Source organism: Gymnogyps californianus, chromosome 13, assembly GCF_018139145.2.
Source record: "Gymnogyps californianus isolate 813 chromosome 13, ASM1813914v2, whole genome shotgun sequence".
Lineage (NCBI taxonomy): Eukaryota > Metazoa > Chordata > Aves > Accipitriformes > Cathartidae > Gymnogyps > Gymnogyps californianus.
In genome coordinates, this window is record NC_059483.1 from 363,316 (window position 1) to 383,520 (window position 20,205).

A 20,205-nucleotide genomic window follows, 5' to 3' on the forward strand; every position below is an offset into this window, starting at 1 on the left:
GTGTGTTTCCTCTCTGCTAGAGACTGAGCTACACATACGTGGTGCTGCTCCCTTTCAGATTGGTTGCTTAATCTACTTTTTAAAAGGCATTTTTGTTTTCTCTGAGAACTATGGACAAGACTATGCCAATTGAAACCATTTCACTTGCCTGTTCTTGCTTGAAGACAGATTTCACATCTAGTTTCCAGTGCCATCAGCGGATGTTGGCAGTAATAAGCCATTTCTTACTATTTGGAAATGCATAACTGATTTGGAAATGTTCTGTTTTCTTGCATATATTAAATACTGTGAAGTTAGGCATTCTGCAGGAGAATCAGGTAGGCAGAGCAGACATTACATTTGAAGCACAAAATGTCAGATCTTTGTCAAGGAACAAAATTAATTCTGCCAAAGAGACTAACATGCTCTTCAGAAGTTTAACCTCATGTTCTGTTAGATATTATTATGGGCTTGTTCTTAATAAACAAAACCCCACTGGTTTCTCCTTGCTTCTCCCCCTTTTGAACAGCTTGTTTACCTTTCTTGCTTTCCTATACCCTTTGTGCTGGGCTTCTTCCCCTAGGCGATGAATGACTTCTCTCATACAAGCTTTGGCTTCTGCATACAGCCTAGATGCAACTAATACCACATGGAGGGATGCTTGGAAAACTGATACATTTTGTTTTGTTAATGGCATGTTTTGCGCATTGGATTCTTTAACCCACTACTTTCTGCATGGATGTATAATAATGACTCTTTTGTTTAACATTAGATAAGCATGAGATCACCGTGGCACAGCTGCATGTGTAGTCACTCTTGAAGCAATTGCACACCTAATTGGCTGACAATCTTGGCATTTTTAAAACAAACACAAGCCTTTTAAAGACAGGGGACGTACTTATGTATGAATAGTCAAATAAACCTATTGGGTGTCATCAATGGAGCCCTCTGGCACTGAACAGTTGTGTGATGACCCTGATCCTGGAGGCAAATCCCAAGATCAAGAGACCAAAAAACAACATGAATCAGAGCAAAAATTATCCAAAATAACCCATAATGCTTTGGAGAACATTAATGTGATTGGTCAAGGCTTGAAGCACCTTTTCCAGCATCAGCGCAGGAGGTCGTCCGTTTCTCCACATGATGTTCAGCAAGCTCAGGCTGATCTGGAGCCTGACATGGATTTGGAAAGCCAAAGCGTCTGTGCTGAAATTGATGGTGTCTCCACCCACCCCACAGCTCTGAACCGGGTGCTTCAGCAGATTAGAGTGCCACCTAAAATGAAGAGAGGGACGAGCCTGCACAGCAGGCGGGGCAAGGCGGATGCCCCGAAAGGAAGCCCGCAGATCAACAGGAGGTCTGCCCAAGATATTCAGTCAGGTCGGCCCAGATCGTCATCTACTACAGATGCTCCCACAAACTTGTCCGTGATGGAGATTGCGTCTTCTATCTGTGTAGGTGGAGAGGAGGCCACAGCAGCAGCAGTAAGTTACTCAGATTTACCTTTGGTCTTTATCATCTCCTTCTATGTTTTCTTAAGCCTTTTGAATCTTGTTTTTAAAAGCAAGTTTCTTTCAGCAAACACTAATGCTACTGTGTTCAAAAGCTTCTTCAGTGGTGAAGCAAAGAGCTTAAAAGATGCAAGCATTAGTCATTTTCTCACATGGCAGGTGGCTTATTTTATATGTATTTGATCAGTGAAATGAGAGCTACTTTTGAAACACATCAGGTTGGTTGGATGGCACACCACAGTCAAACAAGGAGTGATGGAAAGAGCAGCAGCCAGAGTAGTCCTCTTTAGCAGCTGTTATCTAGTTCCTGCAACAAAACCTTGCATTTACATGGGTGGCTTTTTTCTTCCCCTCTTGTTTTATTGTGTATTTTATAAAAGTGAGGAATTCCAGTTTGAGTGAATAGTGCTGTCAAGAGGCTCCGGGAATGCTGGCTGCAGCCTGCAACTGAACTGCAGTGCCAGGTTGACTGAATCTGATTTAGATCAGCCTGGCTGCTGTTCTGATTTGGGATCACTGCTGTCTTTTAGTTTGTCTAGCCTGTGTGGAAAACATGTTCACCAAAATGACAGTCTCTGTTCTGTGACATGTTCTTGCAAAGCTATGCATATCGGCTTATTGATGATACCAAGAAGTAGTGTTTGTCTTACTATCTCTCCTCTTTCCCAGATCAATTTAGTTGAAGCACCCCTTTTTTTGAAAAACTAGATTTCTGATTTAACTGTAGCTATAACCTACATTTTCCTAAAGTTCTTTGCAGGCTTGTTCATTGGAGGACAAACTCTTTGATAAAGATAGGAAGGACTGTGAAACTGATTTCTGGTTCGTATGCTCTTAATTAAACAGGGTCTGACCATGACTCTTGGACCAAGAGAAACAATCCTGCTAGTGTTTGATGCTGTTGAGATAGCACAGTCCTGAAGCTTACGTAGATTTTTTGTTATGAAAATTTCTTCTCATATACTACAGTTTCTTTGATGTTGGCTAGATGGCGATGGATTGGGGCCCAATAAGATCGCCTCAGTCATCTGGAGGTAGCCTCACCTTGCCTCTGCAGCAAGGTTGTTCCCTTGTTGTACATTGTGTTCCTCCCCTTGAAGCCTACTTTGAAATACTCCAAGTGAAAACCTTTTCAGAGTATTCGGTGGTATAATATGCTTTCAATGTATTTCCCTGATAGTCATCCAGAAATTAGCATAGCCTGCATTTACAGATGGTAATTAAAAAGTATTAGTGTAAAATCCAATATCATTCTAAGGCAGTGAGTAAAGTTTCCTCTTGGGAGAAGCATTGAAGGAGTCTGCCTGGAGCTGTATCTGAGGTTTTTGTTTCTTGCCAACAGTTAAAAGAATAGAAATAGTAATAAAGTAGTTAGGAAAAGTGTACGCTCTCCCAGGATGGGTTAACTTTGCAATTGAGCCATGCCAATTGAGCCATTAAGAGGCCTCAAGAAGAGCCCTCTTAACAGCTTCAGGTTTATTTGCTTACCGGCTCTCTTTTCATTGTGAGTGAACTCATGATCTTTGTTTCAAGAGAATTTTGGGGAAAGTTGATAGTTTTCCAAGTTTGTACCCCAATCCAGCAACTTAAGTTTATGAAGCAAGCTCTGGTTTGTTGGTTTAAAACTGTAGTTCCTTTACTTAGTGTATGAGCAGGGAGATTGAACAGGCCTAAACATACTAGGTGAATGTGGGAAAAGACCTGGAGTGAGGTGTCCTTTCTCCCCACTGTGTCAGCTGGTCTGATGAAATGTTACCACCTTCGCCTAGATCAGTGGGCTCCAAAGTAGGGTATGCGCAAGACAATCCATTGGAGTGTGGGAAGGAGATATTTTTTGTACCATTAGTAAGTAAAAATTTTTTGAAATTATGTTTGTTTTATCTTTCTTTTCCTTTTTAATTTATATTTTTGTGTATGTTTTATATTGTATTAGTTCAGTAGTACATGTGTATAGCTTATAAATAAATATACATGTATTGGCAGTCCATGCTCAAAAATTTTTTACTGATAGGGGTGTGCAATCAAAGTTTGGAAACCACTGGCCTGGATGAATTGGATCACTTGGCAGGAGTGACTGGAAAAATGAGAACTGTTAATCTGATAGTAACTGCATTCTGCTACATCATCTGCTATGTGTGAGAAAAAATTTAGGAGTCAGGTTTTGGTAGATAATGGCCCTTGGTTACTGAGGAGCAGCGACTGTAGCTGTTCTTCCCATTGAGAAGCATGCCATAGAGAAGCATTTTCTATGAACGGTGGCTGTTCTGCTCCTTAACCCAAGTATTCATCTCGGAGGTGGATGTGAGAGCAGTTCTCGTTGCTGTTTGCCGTGTCCTCAGCTGGACGGTCCTCATGCCCTGTGCCTTGAGGAAAAGGGGCTGTTCAGGCTTTCTCCCCTCCGTATTTAAGAGAGAAGGGAGGGGACTGGAGTCTGAAAGAGGAAAATGAAATGCATGTGAGGAAAGGCCTTCTTTGGGGGCTAAACCATCCAGAGACCTCTCTGACCAGTTGTCCCTCTGTAGAGTTCAGTGAATTTCCAGCTGCTTTTTAATATTTGCATATTGCACCATTTTTCCGGCAGACAATAAAGATGTATACTATGGGTCTGAAGTGACATAACCAAGGAAGTGCTGCCTTGCTTTTTCGTCACGCTTTGGGGAAATACACCTTTGTCTGACGTCTAATTTGGGTATTTTGGTCTGGTGGAGAAGCTTTGTACAGCATTTACAGTGTACCTGAGCTGACCTCAAATTTAGGTTTTGCCCAAGAGGATTTTCCTTTGTGGTAATGAACTGATGGATGTAATGGGGAGAAAAGGGGACAGGCAATGAGACCGTTGGACCAGCAATCCCTGGATTGCATCTGGAGCATAGCCCCCTGGACTGTGACTATAACATAAGCTTTTGGAAGAGCAAGGGTCAAGAGTGGCTAGAGTTCCTGATGGACCTGGACAGAAATGAATCTTTTAAAAACCTTTGGAACATGAGAATGGAAAATCTGATATACTTGGGGTTTTTAAGTGTAGCTTGCTTGCTTACAAACAGCTATTGCAAGAAAGTGACAGCAGCAATCTCTCCTATGCATATGAGCAAGAGGGAGGGAATCAGCTGTTCTAGCAATGTTCATGTTTTCCTTTCTTAGTGGTACTTGTACCTCTCTGGTGTGTGCCTGAAGGGTGGGAACCCTTTGTCATGGGGCTGAGGGAAACGGTGGAAATGAAGTTAATGCACTTCAGCATAGCTCCCTTCTCTTGCATGATCCAGAGCATGCGTGCTGCTTCGGGATGTAATACCTCACCCTCCTTAACCTGAGCCCTCCAGTTCCTCTGTTCTAATTGGGAATTGCTTTCTAATGCGCGTTCTGGAAACTGTGGGTGCATTTGTAGATAGAATCCAAATAAACACTTTGGGAATGCTGCAACATTTGTTGACAGGGCTCTGAGATTTGTTGGATTTATTTTTCCATTCTTGTTATGTGTATTTCTTAAAATCTCACTTAATTCTCTTTTAGATCACCTAAAAAAAAAAAAAAGAAAAACTGATGAAAAATAGCTGCACAGAAATAAAAAATGTTGTCTTCTCTATAAAGTAGAATAAATAAAATCTTGCTTACTGGTCGCTTCATTCTGTAAAGGTATTTCATTCCTGTAACGTGAAAGTGAAAGACTTGTCATGAGTTCACTGGAGTCCTGGCTTTGCCTCTGTTGTCATGTATGTGCTTTCTTCACTCATAAATCTATTCCCATTTGTAGCATAGATGGTACTTAAACGACACTTCCTAGCTAACAAGACCCTACCTGGGCGGAGGGAAAGAGCTGTTCAGCAGGAGGTAGTAACTGATCGAGACACACAATAAATAATGCATTTCTTTAATGAGAACAGCAGTGTTGGTGAAAGATTTAAGACTTAGTATCATCTATTCAAGTAGGGAGCAGTACTGCTTTTTAGCAACCCGTTCAGTTGCTTCCAGAAATGTAGCTATGAACTGGGATAGCATTTGTGAAGGCCCTTTGAGTTGCAAAAACAAAGAGTCAGCAGGATTTCAGATTGCTCAGAAAAGGGAATTTTTTATTACAGGTATTTTATTTCAAATAGTTCATGTTGATGAAGAAGCCAGAGGACCATATAACAAAACAAATTTAGGTATCATGGCAACTCTAAAACTCTCTAATACCAATCTTCTTGCAAAGTACATTTTTATTTTCTTAAAGAAGTATTTTGTAGCTATGTGTAAAGTTTACCCATTCTTTTGACTGCTGTTAGTTTCAATATTACTCTTGCATGTTTTCTTTGGTGAACAAAGACTTAAAATGAGAGCACAGAAATTTTTTTTTAACTGAACCAAGTAAAAAACATAGCTAAAGCAGCTCTGAAGTTTGTTCTTAGTTTAGTCAAGTTTTCTAAAGGAAAATATGTGTTCCTGCTTTCCTTTAGCATTATTGTAATTTCAGTGTTTGAGTGTTTATGCTTGATTATTGGCTTTTGTTAAATATAACTATAACATTCTGCCCAGAGATATGACAAAACAGGAACTTTCTTCATTGTGCGTAGTCTTAAGTGGGCTCAGAAACCTTTACTGCCCTCAGACTCATCAGCCTTTTGTAATTAAGCTACAGGCAAAAGCCTTGAGTTGTATAAGCTACAGTTTACTTCAGAGATTTGACATGCTTGAGTATGCACTCAAGCTGAGGCAGTACTGATTCTGGCTGTGCACTTACTTACACATGTAAAATTACAAGATAAATATGGCTGTTTAACAGCATTACATTCAAGATGCAATTAGATGACCCATTGTTCGCCTTTTTCAGCATTCTGCAGTTGTACTTTCATGTGATGTAATTTTTTTTTTCTTTTATCAAAAAGACTATGGGATTAAGTAATCTCAGATACAATCTTTCCTCATCCCAGTCCTGCCTGAAACTTCCTCATATCTTCACAGAAGATGATGTGTGCATAAATTGTAAATGTATCTATAGCTGGTAACAGCGCTGTCTCACAATGTGGCACAAGAATTGGAAGAGTTATTCAGGAGCTCAGTGCAACCCTACACCTCAAAAAGTGGGAATCTCTATTCCCCCCTGCAAGAGCTAGAAAGACTAAGACTTCTGCAGTATTGCTATGAAATCTGCATAATTTGGGGAGCTGTAATAGTCATGTGAGCTGTCCTTGACTTAACTTGCATAGGAAACACACAGTAAAAATTGGAAAATACAAATGCTGGTTTTTTTCACAAAGGACAGAATGTTGTCTGTTCGATATTCTGTGAAAAGCACTGTGTGTTGCCATATTAACATAATACCTTGCAGTTATTCCAGTCTGAGACATGCTATCTTAGCGATGGCATGTGTCTGTAGGTATTAGGCTTAAAGTGTGTTGATTCCACTTGAAGTTACAAATTAATGGTAGACAACTCTCAGGTTAAGTGCAGATGATTATACATCTTTAAATAACATATGACAGCTTTTACTGACTTTACAGTATAAAGATGTAATGCATTTAAAAATCAGCTACATGTAAATTTTAAATCACTGACATGATTACTAGCTGAGCTTCTTGGTTTATGATTGAGTGAAATCAGGGAAGTATGATGCAGCCATTTGTTAAATCAACCTGATAAGACATCAGTGTTTTTGGCATTTGAGAAGCCAGCTTAGCATTCAGTCTGCTACACTGTCGTAATTTTTGACTAAATTCATGAATTGCTGAATTGCTAAAACTATAACTCTTTGTTCAACAGTTTGCATTGCAAAATTAGTTGCAACACAATTCGAATGATGGAGTCAGTGAAGAGCCAGGTAAAATCTGAAATTATTAGAGCAGACTTAAATGCAACAGAGATGAAGTTAAGTGTGAACTCAAACTTTAAACACTGTCTTTGTTAGGAGACATCTGAAGTTGTTTCACACAGCATTACTTTAACCCTAATTTTTCCTAATTTATTTAATCTCATTGAGACTACATTATTTAATGAAGCTTAAGAAATAGAAATAATTTATTTAAAGTATCTGGCAGATAGCATTCAGTGATCAGGGTTGAGTCTCCTCTGGACCGCTGGGTTCTACTCGAGTCTGTATGGATCGTGTATACAGCAAACCTTCTGTATGGATCATGTATACAGCAAATCTTCCCTTGATTTTTTTGTTTGTTTCATATTCGCTTTCTCAAGACTTTGCCTATTTGTCTCTTTCAGCTCTTCATGATCTTATCTTTTAAATAAGTTTGCCTTTTTTTAATAAAACACTACCAATTTAACTTCCTTGATTTTTGGTGTTTGCTGATGACAGTGAAGATATGCTGGTTCACCTCGCCTCAGCAGGGAGTATTTCCTTTGAAATTCTTTAAGAATTTCATAAATCCAACTATAATTAGAAAAATATCACTGAGCTACAGCGTTGATCCATCTGTTGTGAACATATGGGCTATACAAGCTACAAGGACAAAGAAACAACGTATATAATGGAAAAGCTGTGATTTAATAATGACAAAAACTGCATAACATAGGAATTGTAGTCAAGCAACATAATTCTCATTTTTCTGATTCATGTCTTCTGTCATCATTTGATCTGCTGGTACTTATCGCTGTCGTGATGTAGCCTATTTTTGTCTGCAGTAGATGTCTGCCATCTATTGTGGAGCTCTTCTGCCCCCATCAGATATTGGTGGCAAACTGTACAAGGCTGCTTCCAGTGCCTCGCTCCTCCCGCGTTGCCCAGGCGTTCATCTCTACCGCTGTGGTTGGTACTGCTCTTGTAGCAGAAATTCCTGCTCTGCTTTCCCTTCTTTCTTTATTTTCCTCCCAGTGTTCAGATTTCTGTCGTTTGGAAAAAGTAATGGACATCTTGTTCTCTTGTAATGATTTGTTGTTGCACTATGGTATGTTGAAATTAGTGGCAATGCATTCTGTCAGCAAGACAGCATCCTATAGCTATGCTGCTATAGCATTATGCTGCACAGTGTCTGTGGTTATTAAGTCTAAGATTTGCCTGTGACTGCAGAAGATTTTGTTACATGTAGATGTAGGAGGTCAGCAGACTTGGATTGCTGAGAAATTAGCATTCAATTGTATTTTATTAGAGGCTTGTAAAAGCCCTTGTGGGCTGCTGTGAAATTGTCAGTGCTTCTTATTGGAACGGCAGGAACCTTACCTGTTGCAAATGTATTTGTGAAGCATGGATGAGCAGGAGCCCACGTGCTTCTGTCTAGAGTTCACTACTGAAGCTTAAGACCTGTTGAACACATCCAGACTATTTCCATATCTTCCATTTTCTGCGCAATCAAGCCCTGAGCTTCATCCTTCTGTGCGAGGCGAGGCTGCACAGTGATTTAAGTTTGTGCTCACTCTGCCTACATAAATGCTGTTCTGAGTTTGTTTAATGTTTGCGATTTATTTGCTTGTTCAGTTGGTCCTGCTGGAAACTGTTACGCTTGCTTTTTAACACTAGGTGCTGTATCTGAGATACAGTTTGGAAAAGGAAAAAAACCCCTTATCTTTATCAGCATGGCCAGGTCGATGAGGTAAGTGGCAAAAGTGAAAGAGAAAGTTTGTGATTAAATTTCCTGGTATACTTAGAAACTCAGGCCACAGTGGCATGGGGCAGCTGTGAAAGGCCAGGACGCCTCAGACCAGGAAAGACCTGAAGCAGATCTTGGAACCTGCGTTCTCCCACCTGCTCTTCAGAGTCCCCTCGCGGGGAAGAAGTTTCTCATGCCTGCCTGCCTGCCATGCACGAGTGCTGAGTGCAAGTTCTTGCCAGGAAAAGAGGCTAAACAGATATGGTACTGATATTTTCTGGTCTGATCTCTATTCTGTCTTCGACTGTGTAAATTTCTGAAAGCCCTCATCTACTGCCATGCTCCTATCTTATCACCATTTCCACCCTCCTGCCCCCCCCCCCCCCCCTTTTTTTCTTTTTCTGGTATGTTTGTTCCAACTATATGAGCCAGACTGAAGTCTTCTTTCTTCATGCGCCGGGCACAATTTTATAATTGATATTGCATTTTTAAAAATACCTACAGTCAGTGTCTGTCTTTCACTCCTGATCCAGAGTTTCTGGCGTGCCACAGACTTCTCATTAGGCTTCATTCTTCATTTTCCAGGAGCTGCTTCTTTCTCCAGCCTGCTTATTTCACGTGACGGGGTCAGTTTTCAGCTGTCTCCTGATTAGATACTCCTACCTGTCCCTTTTCATGCTGATAACCCTGTTACATCCCCCACACTAAACACACTGCCAGGAAGCTTAGGAGGTTAATCTCCTCAAAATATTGTATCGTTAACCCAAGAGGGGTTTTTGCTTGGTTGGTTTGTATTTTTTTTTCTTTTCCCTCCCCATGTTTTATGTGTGGATGCTGCAAAATTTTGGAAACAAGAGTCTTTATTTCTTGTTTGTTCTGCAAAGCCGCTCGAACAAGGTCGAGACTCAGCGAGGTAGCGAGTTGCCCAGGTACTGGGTCAGACTGAAGCATTTAGTGCACTGTCACTGCTGCTTACAAAGGCAATAGAGCTACCTGCTTAGTGTGTTGATACAGTTTCAAAGAGGTTCTCTCACCATACAAACAAAAGCATAATAAAATCTTTACAGCACTAGTTTATGTGAAGAACAGGGTTAAGTCTGGGGCAGCTGTCAGGGTTTATCATGGGGTGGGATAGTCCCTTTCAGGTAAACTTTGAGAACTGTGGTACTGTTTTAACTTTGCTTGTAAATTGGTTGATGTTGTAAGTGTTAACTCGTGTTTTTATGGTTCTCCAAAATAATGCGTACTGGATGAGCCTGATTCTGTGTGGTGCTGAGATCCTCTGCTCCCAGTGGGAATTAAGGACATGGAGTACTTTGTGGCGTAAGGGAGAGTAAATTCTTAATAATCCTCTGCACACAAAATATTTTTAGTTCACAGTATTGTTTCCTTCTCTGTTCTCTCAATTTGTTGTTGAAATAGAAGGGCAAAGTGTTATCCCAAAAGCACAGATTGGATTTGTTCTAACACCTCATTTACATGCATTTGCATGTGTAATAATCCTGCTGCATGTTGTCAGGCTTTGTATAGAAACTGAGAAATGAGATTGTCATAGCATGGAAAATAATGTAATAATTAAAGTCTTACCATGGTACTTCACTTGGTCTTGTATGTCAAGCAGTCTAAATTTAAATATTTTTGCATAAATCTTTTCTTGTAGAGTGTCTTAGTTTCGGCTGGAATAGAGTTAATTTTCTTCTTAGTAGCTGGTGTTTTGGATTTAGTGTGAGAATGATGTTGATAACACACTGATGGTTTAGTTGTTGCTCAGTAGCGCTTATCCTAAGTCAAGGACTTTTCAGTTTCCCATGCTAAAAACCAAGCAGGTGTGCAAGGAGCTGGGAGGGAGCACGGCCAGGACAGCTGACCCGAACTAGCCAAAGGGGTATTCCATACCATGGAATGTCATGCCCAGTATATAAACTGGGGGGAGTTGGCCGGGAGGGGCGGATTGCTGCTGGGGCATCGGTCAGCGGGTGGGGAGCAACTGCGTTGTGCATCACTTCGGGTTTTTTCCTTGAGTTTTATTTCTATTTTTTCTTTTTTTCCCCCTTTTTTGTTATATTCCTTTTGATTACTATTATTATTATTACTGTTATTATATTTCATTATTATTGATAGTATTATATTTTACTTTAATTATTGAACTGTTCTTATCTCAACCCATGAGTTTTACTTTTTTCCCCGATTCTCCTCCCTATCCCATTGGGAGCGGGGAGCAGTGAGCGAGCAGCTGCGCAGTGCTGAGTTGCTGGCTGGGGTTAAACCACAACATAGAGGCAGCCCACTGAGCTGAGAAATCAGGATTGTGGTGGTTTGAAAATGGTTGAGCCTGCATGGGTCTCATTTTGGTTTACTGTACTTCCAGAGCTTCTTGTGGGGTAATGAGTTATATGTGAAGACATGGACAAACAGAACAACATTCAGGTTCCAGAGATACAAAAGTAACAGTACTTTGGTGAGAAATTGTGTCCGCATGAACTTTTATCAGTGCCATGAAGGTAATGACGATGCCCAACCACTGCATTGCATTGCAGCCAGTGCCTCTGAAGTTAGTTCTGGTGATGGTTACCTGAAGGTTGATGTTTGCTTTCATGAAGAGACGGGGATTTCTGAATGATGTCCTGCTCCCGTCCCTGCTGGCAGGAAAACGTGTGGGAATGAACAATAAAAGCAAGTGTTACCCTGAAGTTTTACCCTAATTTTAGTAGGAAAAAAAATGCTTCAGGCGCTTTCAGGCAATAACTGTGCCTGCAGTTCTGAGTGGCCACCTTGCAGCAGTGCAGTGCAATGACCTGAGGAGGTCTTTCCCTCGGGACAGGGGAGGAGTGCTTGATGTGTCCACTCCATCTGCCTCCCTGCCCCCCCACACGTGGCGAGTTGTTATATCCTCCTGTTTGACATTTGAAACGTTACTGGCATGCTATATCTGGATAATAAATACACTTTAACCAGTCATTTCTTTAGGTTAGATGAGCAATGTGCGGAGCAGAAGCGTGGAAAACAGCCAGTAGGTGATCAAAAAGGTAACGGAGATATGGGAGGAATAAAGTCAGGATTACCTCAAAGAAGCAAAACCATTAAGAGTGTTAAAATAACGGAACAGAAGAATGAAGGAAATCACACTCTCTTTAATTGAAAGAAGAGTAGAAGACCTGTCCACTTCTGCTGGAAGGACTGGCATTTGTATAGACTTCCACGCTGGAATAATGAAACCTTTTGACATTGCTAGGGTTTTATGGAAAAAATACAAAATCAATCTTATTGAAACAGAAATCATTACAAATGTGCAACACTTTGGTTTTTTACCACTGAGATCTTATATGATTTGCTGTCATCTGGAGTTACACGCCAAGCATTGGTGTTAGAGCAAGGTGGTAGTGAGGTCAGTTTATTCATGCAGAGTTTCTGTACAGTGGATTGTTTTGGAATATTTGGTGGAAGCTCTTGTCTGACACCTTCTGGTATCGCTAAGAAGGCAGACCAGCCTGAATTAATTTAGTATCAAATTGTTTCGTGCATTTGCAGCTTTTTGCCTCCATAGACCCACACATTTCCAGTTTGCCATTTGCTTGCCTCAGGGTTACAGGAATGATGGGAAAAAGGATTTGCTGTCCTGCAGTGAGATCCCCATAGGGCAGCTTTCCAAGGCACCACTCACTTCACTTCTGTTGTGTCCTGACGGGACTTCCTCTGTCCTCATCCTCTTTTCGGTTTTGATGATCAGTTTTAATAAATATTTCAAATATCTTTGGATTTTGGTTAACAGCTTAAATCTATGTTCTGTTACTGTCCACATTTTGAAAAATGACTACATATGCTTCTGGAATAACAGTTTCCAGTCTTTAGTTTGCAGACTCCTCAATATTTTCCAGTGATGAAGCTGACCCCATGAGTATCAAAAACCTAATAACAGTAAGCTTGCTTTTCTTAGTTACTTATAATGACTCTTTTCAAGTAGTCACACTGGTCTACAAACTACACATTAATATAAACAAGGTAGCATATTCAACTGTGCCACCCTTCCAGTATATGTAGCAAAGATGTGGAAGAATGAACAGTTTCCCTCCAACTGTAAATGGTCTTAAAGCAGTAATTTATTTGCCAGAAACATTTTTCACAAATTCTTTTGTCCTAAACACCATGCAACACGCCTGGGACAACCACCTGTGAAAAGGCAAAAGATGGAGTTTTTTATAACATTAAAACTGTGTGGAAAGTCTACTGTGGCTATAAACTATTTCTTAGATCTATAAAAGATCACTTAGGCTTTAACCCATTCCCAAAAGAACAAGCAATCTTCTTAACATAATACTGTAATGTTTGCTCTCCCGTTCAACTTACGTAGGTGGTAAAGTGGGAGTTACTTGTATCCTGACAGCCAGGCGTACAAGAACCTGGATGGACTGGTGTATGAGGAGCATTTCAGGACAACAGTAATTTATTCTCTGTCTTAAAACTGGTGCTGCAAGCACCTGGAGCTACAGATCTGGGCTTCCAGCAATCTGAATGGACAGCTGTGTGCTGCACGTTGTGACTAATGCAGCTCCAGCCCTTGTGACAGCGAACGCTCTTCTCCTCCTCCCCCAGCAGAAAAGTGCAACCTGATGTTGATGCTTTGTAGGGGGATAGGGTTGCATTGTTTGCATCTTGCAACAAGATAAGATACTGGCAGGTCACCCTAATGGCTTAATTGCAGATTGAGATAGGTCAGGAGTAGGCTGAGGATTGTTTCACAAGCTCAGAAATTAATCTTCAGTTGCTTAATTGCTCTGATAGACCATGCTGTACCAGGCGCTGCTTTTCCCTGACTGGTAACAGTAACCTTTGTGAAGCACAAGAGTGGTGTTAGGCTCAAAGTCTTGTTTATAGGCAAAGGGGATGCACATTATATGTAAGGAGAGCCAAGAATTTAGTTTTACTATAATTGAAATCTTAAGGGTCTAATCATTATTAGTCCAGACCTAATTGTTGCAGGGGAAAAAAAAAAAAAAAAGCTGTTAAATTGTTATACACATGCTTCTTAGTTTATAACCCCTTTCTTTGGGTTATACTCACCCTTCCACTGCTTTTCTGGGTCCTACAGTTGGTGATTTCATTCTCGTCAGGGTGGAGATGTGTGGGTATTACAGCAGGTTGTGAACATTTGGAGTCCTTCACTGGGAGGAATTCAGTGTTCAGGCTGATGGTTTCTTCTTCCTCACCCTAGGAGGTAATTGGGGGGTTTTTTTAATGTGTTTGCAAACGCACGTTTAGACCTTTCTCTTTCTTTATTGGTCTGCAGCTCCACGTGCATCCAAATTTACTATGTATGGTGCCTTTTCTGTATATCACATACTGTTTCTTTGTTCTCTCTTCTCCCCCTGCCCCCAACAGCTGTCTGCTGCTCCACATCTACATTTCTTTAACTGACCATTGGCGAGTTATTTATAGCTGTGAGGTCTGTGCCCCATCTCTTACCAACCCCTGCCTGCGCTCCTCTGTGTCGCATCCTACATCCCCACTTGTCACAGCCTCTCCTGTTGTGATACAGGCCTGTATTTCATTATGCTACATCAGTACTGTGGAGCTGTAAGTATCTCGTTCCATGTAGAAAAAACGCTTGCTACTGCTGTCTATATAAAAGTATGGTTTGTACCTCACGATGATAAACACAAGTGAGGCAGTGTAGCCATAGACACCCGGTCAGTTGGGGAAATCGCTGTCACAGCTAAACCGAATGGAACAAAACTGTCAGTGGGTCAAGAAAAGTTCTGACAGAGCAAGCCTGAGTCCTGAGGCATTGCAAACTCAGCACAAAGCTTGCGGCATGTTAGTAACGATGGCAATACTGTGTTATAGGGCTACACAGTGACGGTGGGAGCTCTAAAACGCTTTGGTTTTTTGTTTAACTGTTAATAATCTGAATACTGTTTATGTTAAGAAAATAAAGGTTAGTCAGTTTTATTACTATTGCTGCAATGTGTAAGTTAATCCAGTCCCAGACAATGTATTATTCCTTGGGTTATCATATAATTTAAACTTCATCTCAGCGGAACCAAAAATTCTAGAAATCTGTTAATACATTTGTCCATCTACAAGTGTATGAGTGTTATCTATGATTGTTGTCTTTAATTTTGGAAAGTGGCAGCTGTTTCTAGTTTTCTTCATTATTTTTTTTCTCTTCCAGAATTCAGTTCCATGGAGAACAGTAGATCATCTGAGAGTTTTAAAGATTCCTTGTAAACCTGTTTTTTGCAACTTTTTTGCTGAGCATGGTTTTAACTTGGAAGTTTTCCAATCCAACTGTTTTTCTCTCATTTTCAACTTGCAGTACTTTTTCTCTGTGTCTGATTTCAGAAAGATAATTTTTTTCAGCTGAGAATTGTAGACGTGATTCTGCTGCACAGTTCTTTTTCCAAAGGCCCACAGACACTCTCGGGTCAGGGAGACTTTCCTTCCCTCAGTGTTCTAGAAGCCTGCATCCAGGGGTATCAGAGAAGCTCCTTGCTTGTGGTAGGTCAGGGCACAACAATAAGGGAAAGTGCCCTCTGCAAAGGACACTTATACATCCAGAAATTTAGCGGCACTGTAATTATAGATTTTTATAAATACCTATGTTTTACTGTAGTTTGAGTTTTTTTGAGTCAGAACAATTCCTTGTGACTGACAGTAAGTGAAACACATTAACTTTCCATAATAAGCTTGCTAATATTTTCTTGAGCAAGTGTGCAGTTTGGTCATTTGAGGATTATGTCCTTACTCTGAATACCTAATCTTATCTCAAGTTACTGATTTTTACTCTACAGGTAACAGTTGTTTTGCTGGTAGGGACTAAAATGACAGCAAGGCTCAAGAATGCAGTGTTGTAGATTGAAATCCCTTTGCAAGCCCGTAGGTTTCACTGCTTAGATTCAGCGTGGTGAACACCTTTTTCTGCCCAAGCTACTTTGTCTTCCCGAGTAACAGGGAGACACTGTTTATGATACAATTAGCTGACACTTTCCAAAGCTTTTTGCTGCAGTATTATGTATTAGGGAATAATAGTGAATGCTGTAGAATGGGAAGAATCATTCATTATGGTTAAGGGAGCATCAGTAGATACCAGCAAATGTGGAATTAAGAGGATATTTTCTGACACCACAACATGAAATGGACCAAGACAATAGAAAATATAATGTAGATGAACAATCCACACTGACTAGAGAATAGATAGAATGTCTTAATAGGCATTGTGCATCTTCAAGTTCCCTGTAATACAATACTGTGTTTTTCAGCTGAGAGCATATGCTATTTGTGGTTACCTCTTTCTCCACAAACAGCCGGTTACTTGGTTGTTCAATTACAAAGCTGAAAATTTAAACTTCTGTAGGCAGTGCTGTTAAAACTCAGCTATACATCTTTTGCTGACATCGTTCAGAGTCATGATAAAGCAAGCTATGGAGACATGTATATGCTGAAACTGGTAGCAGAGCTACTGGAGCTGTGTAACCAGTATTTTTGACAGGTTCACATCCTCCAGATTAGAATCCTATCCATGATCATCCCCAGATCTCCCTTAGGATGGCAGTCAATTTCAATAAAATGGTGATTTGAGCAATTAGGAAATGCGATGAACCAACTTTATCCACATTATCTTTAACTCTGGTGATGTCACCAAAGTTAAAGATAATGCCTTGTTTGCCTGTTGTTCACTGTAGCAACAGTGTATATGATAGTTATTGTGCTAATATCAAATTCCATGGCAACTCAAAAACATTTCAAGTCATTGCTAATTGTAGGATTGACTGCGATATGTACATATCCTATTTATAATCATTTTTGCAAAGTTGTCATGAGTGCTTTCTGAAGCTTCCTGAAACTGCTGTTCTGTGGTAATTCTAACCGTAACTTAGTTGGAAATTAATGTTAAAATAATAAAATTTCATTTCTGTTGCAGTAGCCCTTATACCTCCATTTGCTATTTTTCGAATGAAAAAGTGGGTGGCGGAGAGTGGTACGTATCAGCGGTGTCGGAACACTTCTTGCCAGGGTGCTCATAGCAAGTAGGGCTTGTGGCATTGCTGGTTGTGTTCATATGCCTTGTGCAGTTTGCAGCCAGAGATCCTGAATAAAAGAGCTAATCTAATCTCTTGGTCCCATGGTGTGCAGGAAGGGAGGAGATTTTACAAACATGGGAAGGCTGTGACTTTACTGATGAGAAGTGGAGACTTGCTGTACTCAGGCAGCAAACTGGTGCTAGCCAGGAACAGAAGTACGGTCCCTGGTAAAACTTTTTCTTTTAACTTGAAGTAATTTTTACTTCCAGTTTAAAAAAATATATCTAAGCAGTGCTATGTACATGTCCTCCTTTCTGCCAGCATTGAACGTATGCAGGACAGATGAGCCTTACCCGAAGTAAGACCACCTAAAATAAGGTGGGCAAGGAAGCCTGAATTAGGAGTGTTTGGTACTCTGAGTGAAGCAAAGACATGCTAATGGCAGCAGCAGCAGCGGCAGCAGCCGTCCCTATTGGCCTGAAAGCCAAGATGCTGGGGTAAGGGAAGTAGGTTTCTATTTTCCGCTCAATCATTAACTTTATTTATGGACTTGGTCATTGTGTGTTGCTGTTTGAGATTTTCGTAAATGGGGATGACATCTTTTAAATATGAGAGTGTTTTGGTTTTAAATATGAGAGTGTGAAGGGCTTTGATAGGAGAAGGTACGTGAGGTGGTTTGGTGGAGAGGCAGGCACAGTGGTTACTGACGGCGCCTCGCTGCCTCTTCCCCTTTGTGCGGGATGGGTGTCCTCCATCGCCCTACCGCTCACACAACGGTGGCGTCTTGAAAGCCAAACCAAACCCAACCAGAGCTGTTTGTAAGGTGCCTTCGGTTTCTGTGCGGAGCATTCTCATGGCAGCAACACTTTAGTCAACAGAGGGAGCTGTGACTTTTCTGGAAATGGACACAGAAACAGTTCACTTGCTCTGTCCTGAAAATGGAATGGTTGGAGCTACTGAATTGGCCTTTGGAGATACTGCTTATCGTCTGTGCGATGGTTGAGAGAGGGAATTATCTTAACACAACAACACAATCAAATGTTTTCTGGAAAATACAAGTGATTATGAAACTAGTTAAATATTTTTCTTCTGGGTTATTTAAATTCAAACACTTTTCTTGAATCTAATTTTGTTTTCCTAAAGCAACTTGCACCCTGTCATATATGGAAACCTGTAGGCTGATAGTAACAAATTTAGAACGTATAGGTATCTTTAAAAATATTTTATTTTGAAGTATATATAAAATAAACTGAAAGGGTTGATCCTGAGAATGTGTATGCTTGAATACATGAAACTTTTATCTTCCAAACTTTCTGTGGTAAGAAAATTTCTCTACTGTTGGTTATTCCAACAGGTCCTTCTGAAAGAGGTTATCAGTAAGACATCTACCTATTCGTTTAAATTTATGAAGTATTGATTTGACTTTTATATATATATATTTCTGCTAACCCTATATAATACTAAAAAATAATTTAAAAAACTGCTAAACACTGTGAATTTGATGTATAAGTAAAAAGCTGTAGAAGGTCTCAGTGAGACCCTCAGTGAGAGGGATATTAAAACAAAAAATTCAATTCTTACTGAGCATTTTTAAAAAGAAAAGTGGTTACAAGATATTTTGTACTAAAAATAAATTCTAATTGTGTTTTGTATTCTCATGAAAGGATATCAGGCGGAGGCACTAGTTCATTAGGTCAAGTTCATTTTAAATTAGAAAATAGAATTTGGTGGCTTTTACTAAAATCTGAATTTTCTCCATCCTGAATGTGGTAACAAAGTAAATAGTTTTCCTTGTCTGGAGAACAGGCTTAGGGTTTGGGAGAGGGACTGTGTAGAAATAAGAATTGTATATGGTAAGCTGCTGTTTTCATGGAAAGCATCGGTGAATTTCCAACACTGCTGAATTACTTTTTTAGACGTATCTCCAAGATCATAGTAATGTCCCCTCTGAAATGGTTTAGACATAAACAGGAGAGTATCGGCCGCCACTGGGGATGTGTGCCACTGGCCCCTCACAAGCCATACAGACCGGGAGGGTAGAGCTGTGTGTAAAGCATCACGGCTGCTACAGGCCCCCATCTCTTAACTGCATGTGTTTAAAGTTGGGTGTGTAAGTACTGACAGGTTGTTCTCCTGAACATCCTCCGTGGGAGGAAGAGACGTTGCTCTCTTGAGAAGCAGTACAGCGAAGAGGAATGCGGAGGAAGGACAGGCGGCTGTTTCAGTTGTGGACAACTCTTCCCACCCGGGGAATGCAAGTGCCTTGCTTTCGTTTGGCTGTAGGTTGCAGAGGGCAGTGAGTTAGCCCTGGGAAAGCCAGTGACAAAACTGCCAGTGAAAGCGGGGTTGCTCCTGGCACTGCATCATACTTGATCCAACTGTTGGGTTGGGGAGATTGCTGTTCTTTTCAAGAAATAGCATTATGATTGATAAGTGGCATGGATGCCTGAGCAGGTTTGTTTAACTGATAAAAATTGTAACCACAGCTTTTTTTTAAGAAAAAAATCTGGCAATGTACACAAAGACAGAGGTGCCGATGTGTACAGGAGACTGTTGGGCATTGTGTTGCCATCGGGAAGAGCCAGCGTACAGCGAAGCCCTGCGCTGCGTAAGGCTGATTTGCCTAGAGCCTCGTCAGAGCCCTCTGAAAGGATCTGAACGTGCCACCTCATATACAGAAGCAGCATTTGATCACTTGAGTGTATCAGCGTTTCGTCACGTTAGTGTGTTTTCTCAATCTGACTGAAATCTTTCTGTTTTTATAATTTTTAAAAATCTCAAATTGCTAAATGGTTGCTGGATGAGATTGTCTTGACTGCTCCTTGTAACTAAAAGTCATGTGTTTTCTGCCGACAGAAGCATTCATGCTGGTGACCTGGCCAAGGTCTTTTTACATTCTCCTTACCTAAGTTCCACTTGTGTTCCTATCACAAGAGGAGCAAATTGAGTTTTTTGGCCTACCTGTGTAGGGCTGCTGCTCTGAATAGAACAACGGAGGCATTCCACTGCAGAGGTGGCTACACTTTATAGTGTGTGGATCGATTCACGTAAAAGCCATGTGACTGTGAAGTATTAGCTGGCAGCAGTTTCTCTTGTAATCCCGTTGTCTGTGGAATGTGCCATTCATTTGGTTACAAGCCTTGCCCGTGTGGGGACAAGTTCGCAGAACTGCAGACGTACAGTGGG

The 20,205-nt window shown here is 40.6% G+C and overlaps 1 protein-coding gene across 3 annotated transcripts in view; it reads left to right on the forward strand.

Moving 5' to 3' along the window:
* The first annotated feature begins 755 nt into the window (after positions 1-755).
* The window catches only part of TMCC1 (transmembrane and coiled-coil domain family 1), a 95,574-nt gene continuing 76,124 nt past the window's right edge, over positions 756-20,205 (forward strand). Inside the window, exons 1-2 of one of the 3 annotated variants that reach the window (XM_050904448.1) lie at positions 756-1,463; positions 2,749-2,751. In XM_050904448.1, coding sequence (XP_050760405.1) covers positions 918-1,463; positions 2,749-2,751 — 549 coding nt within the window. In that variant the 5' untranslated portion in view covers positions 756-917. The remainder of the gene's footprint in view (positions 1,464-2,748; positions 2,752-20,205) is intronic. The other 2 variants (XM_050904445.1, XM_050904447.1) reach the window with 2 other exon arrangements.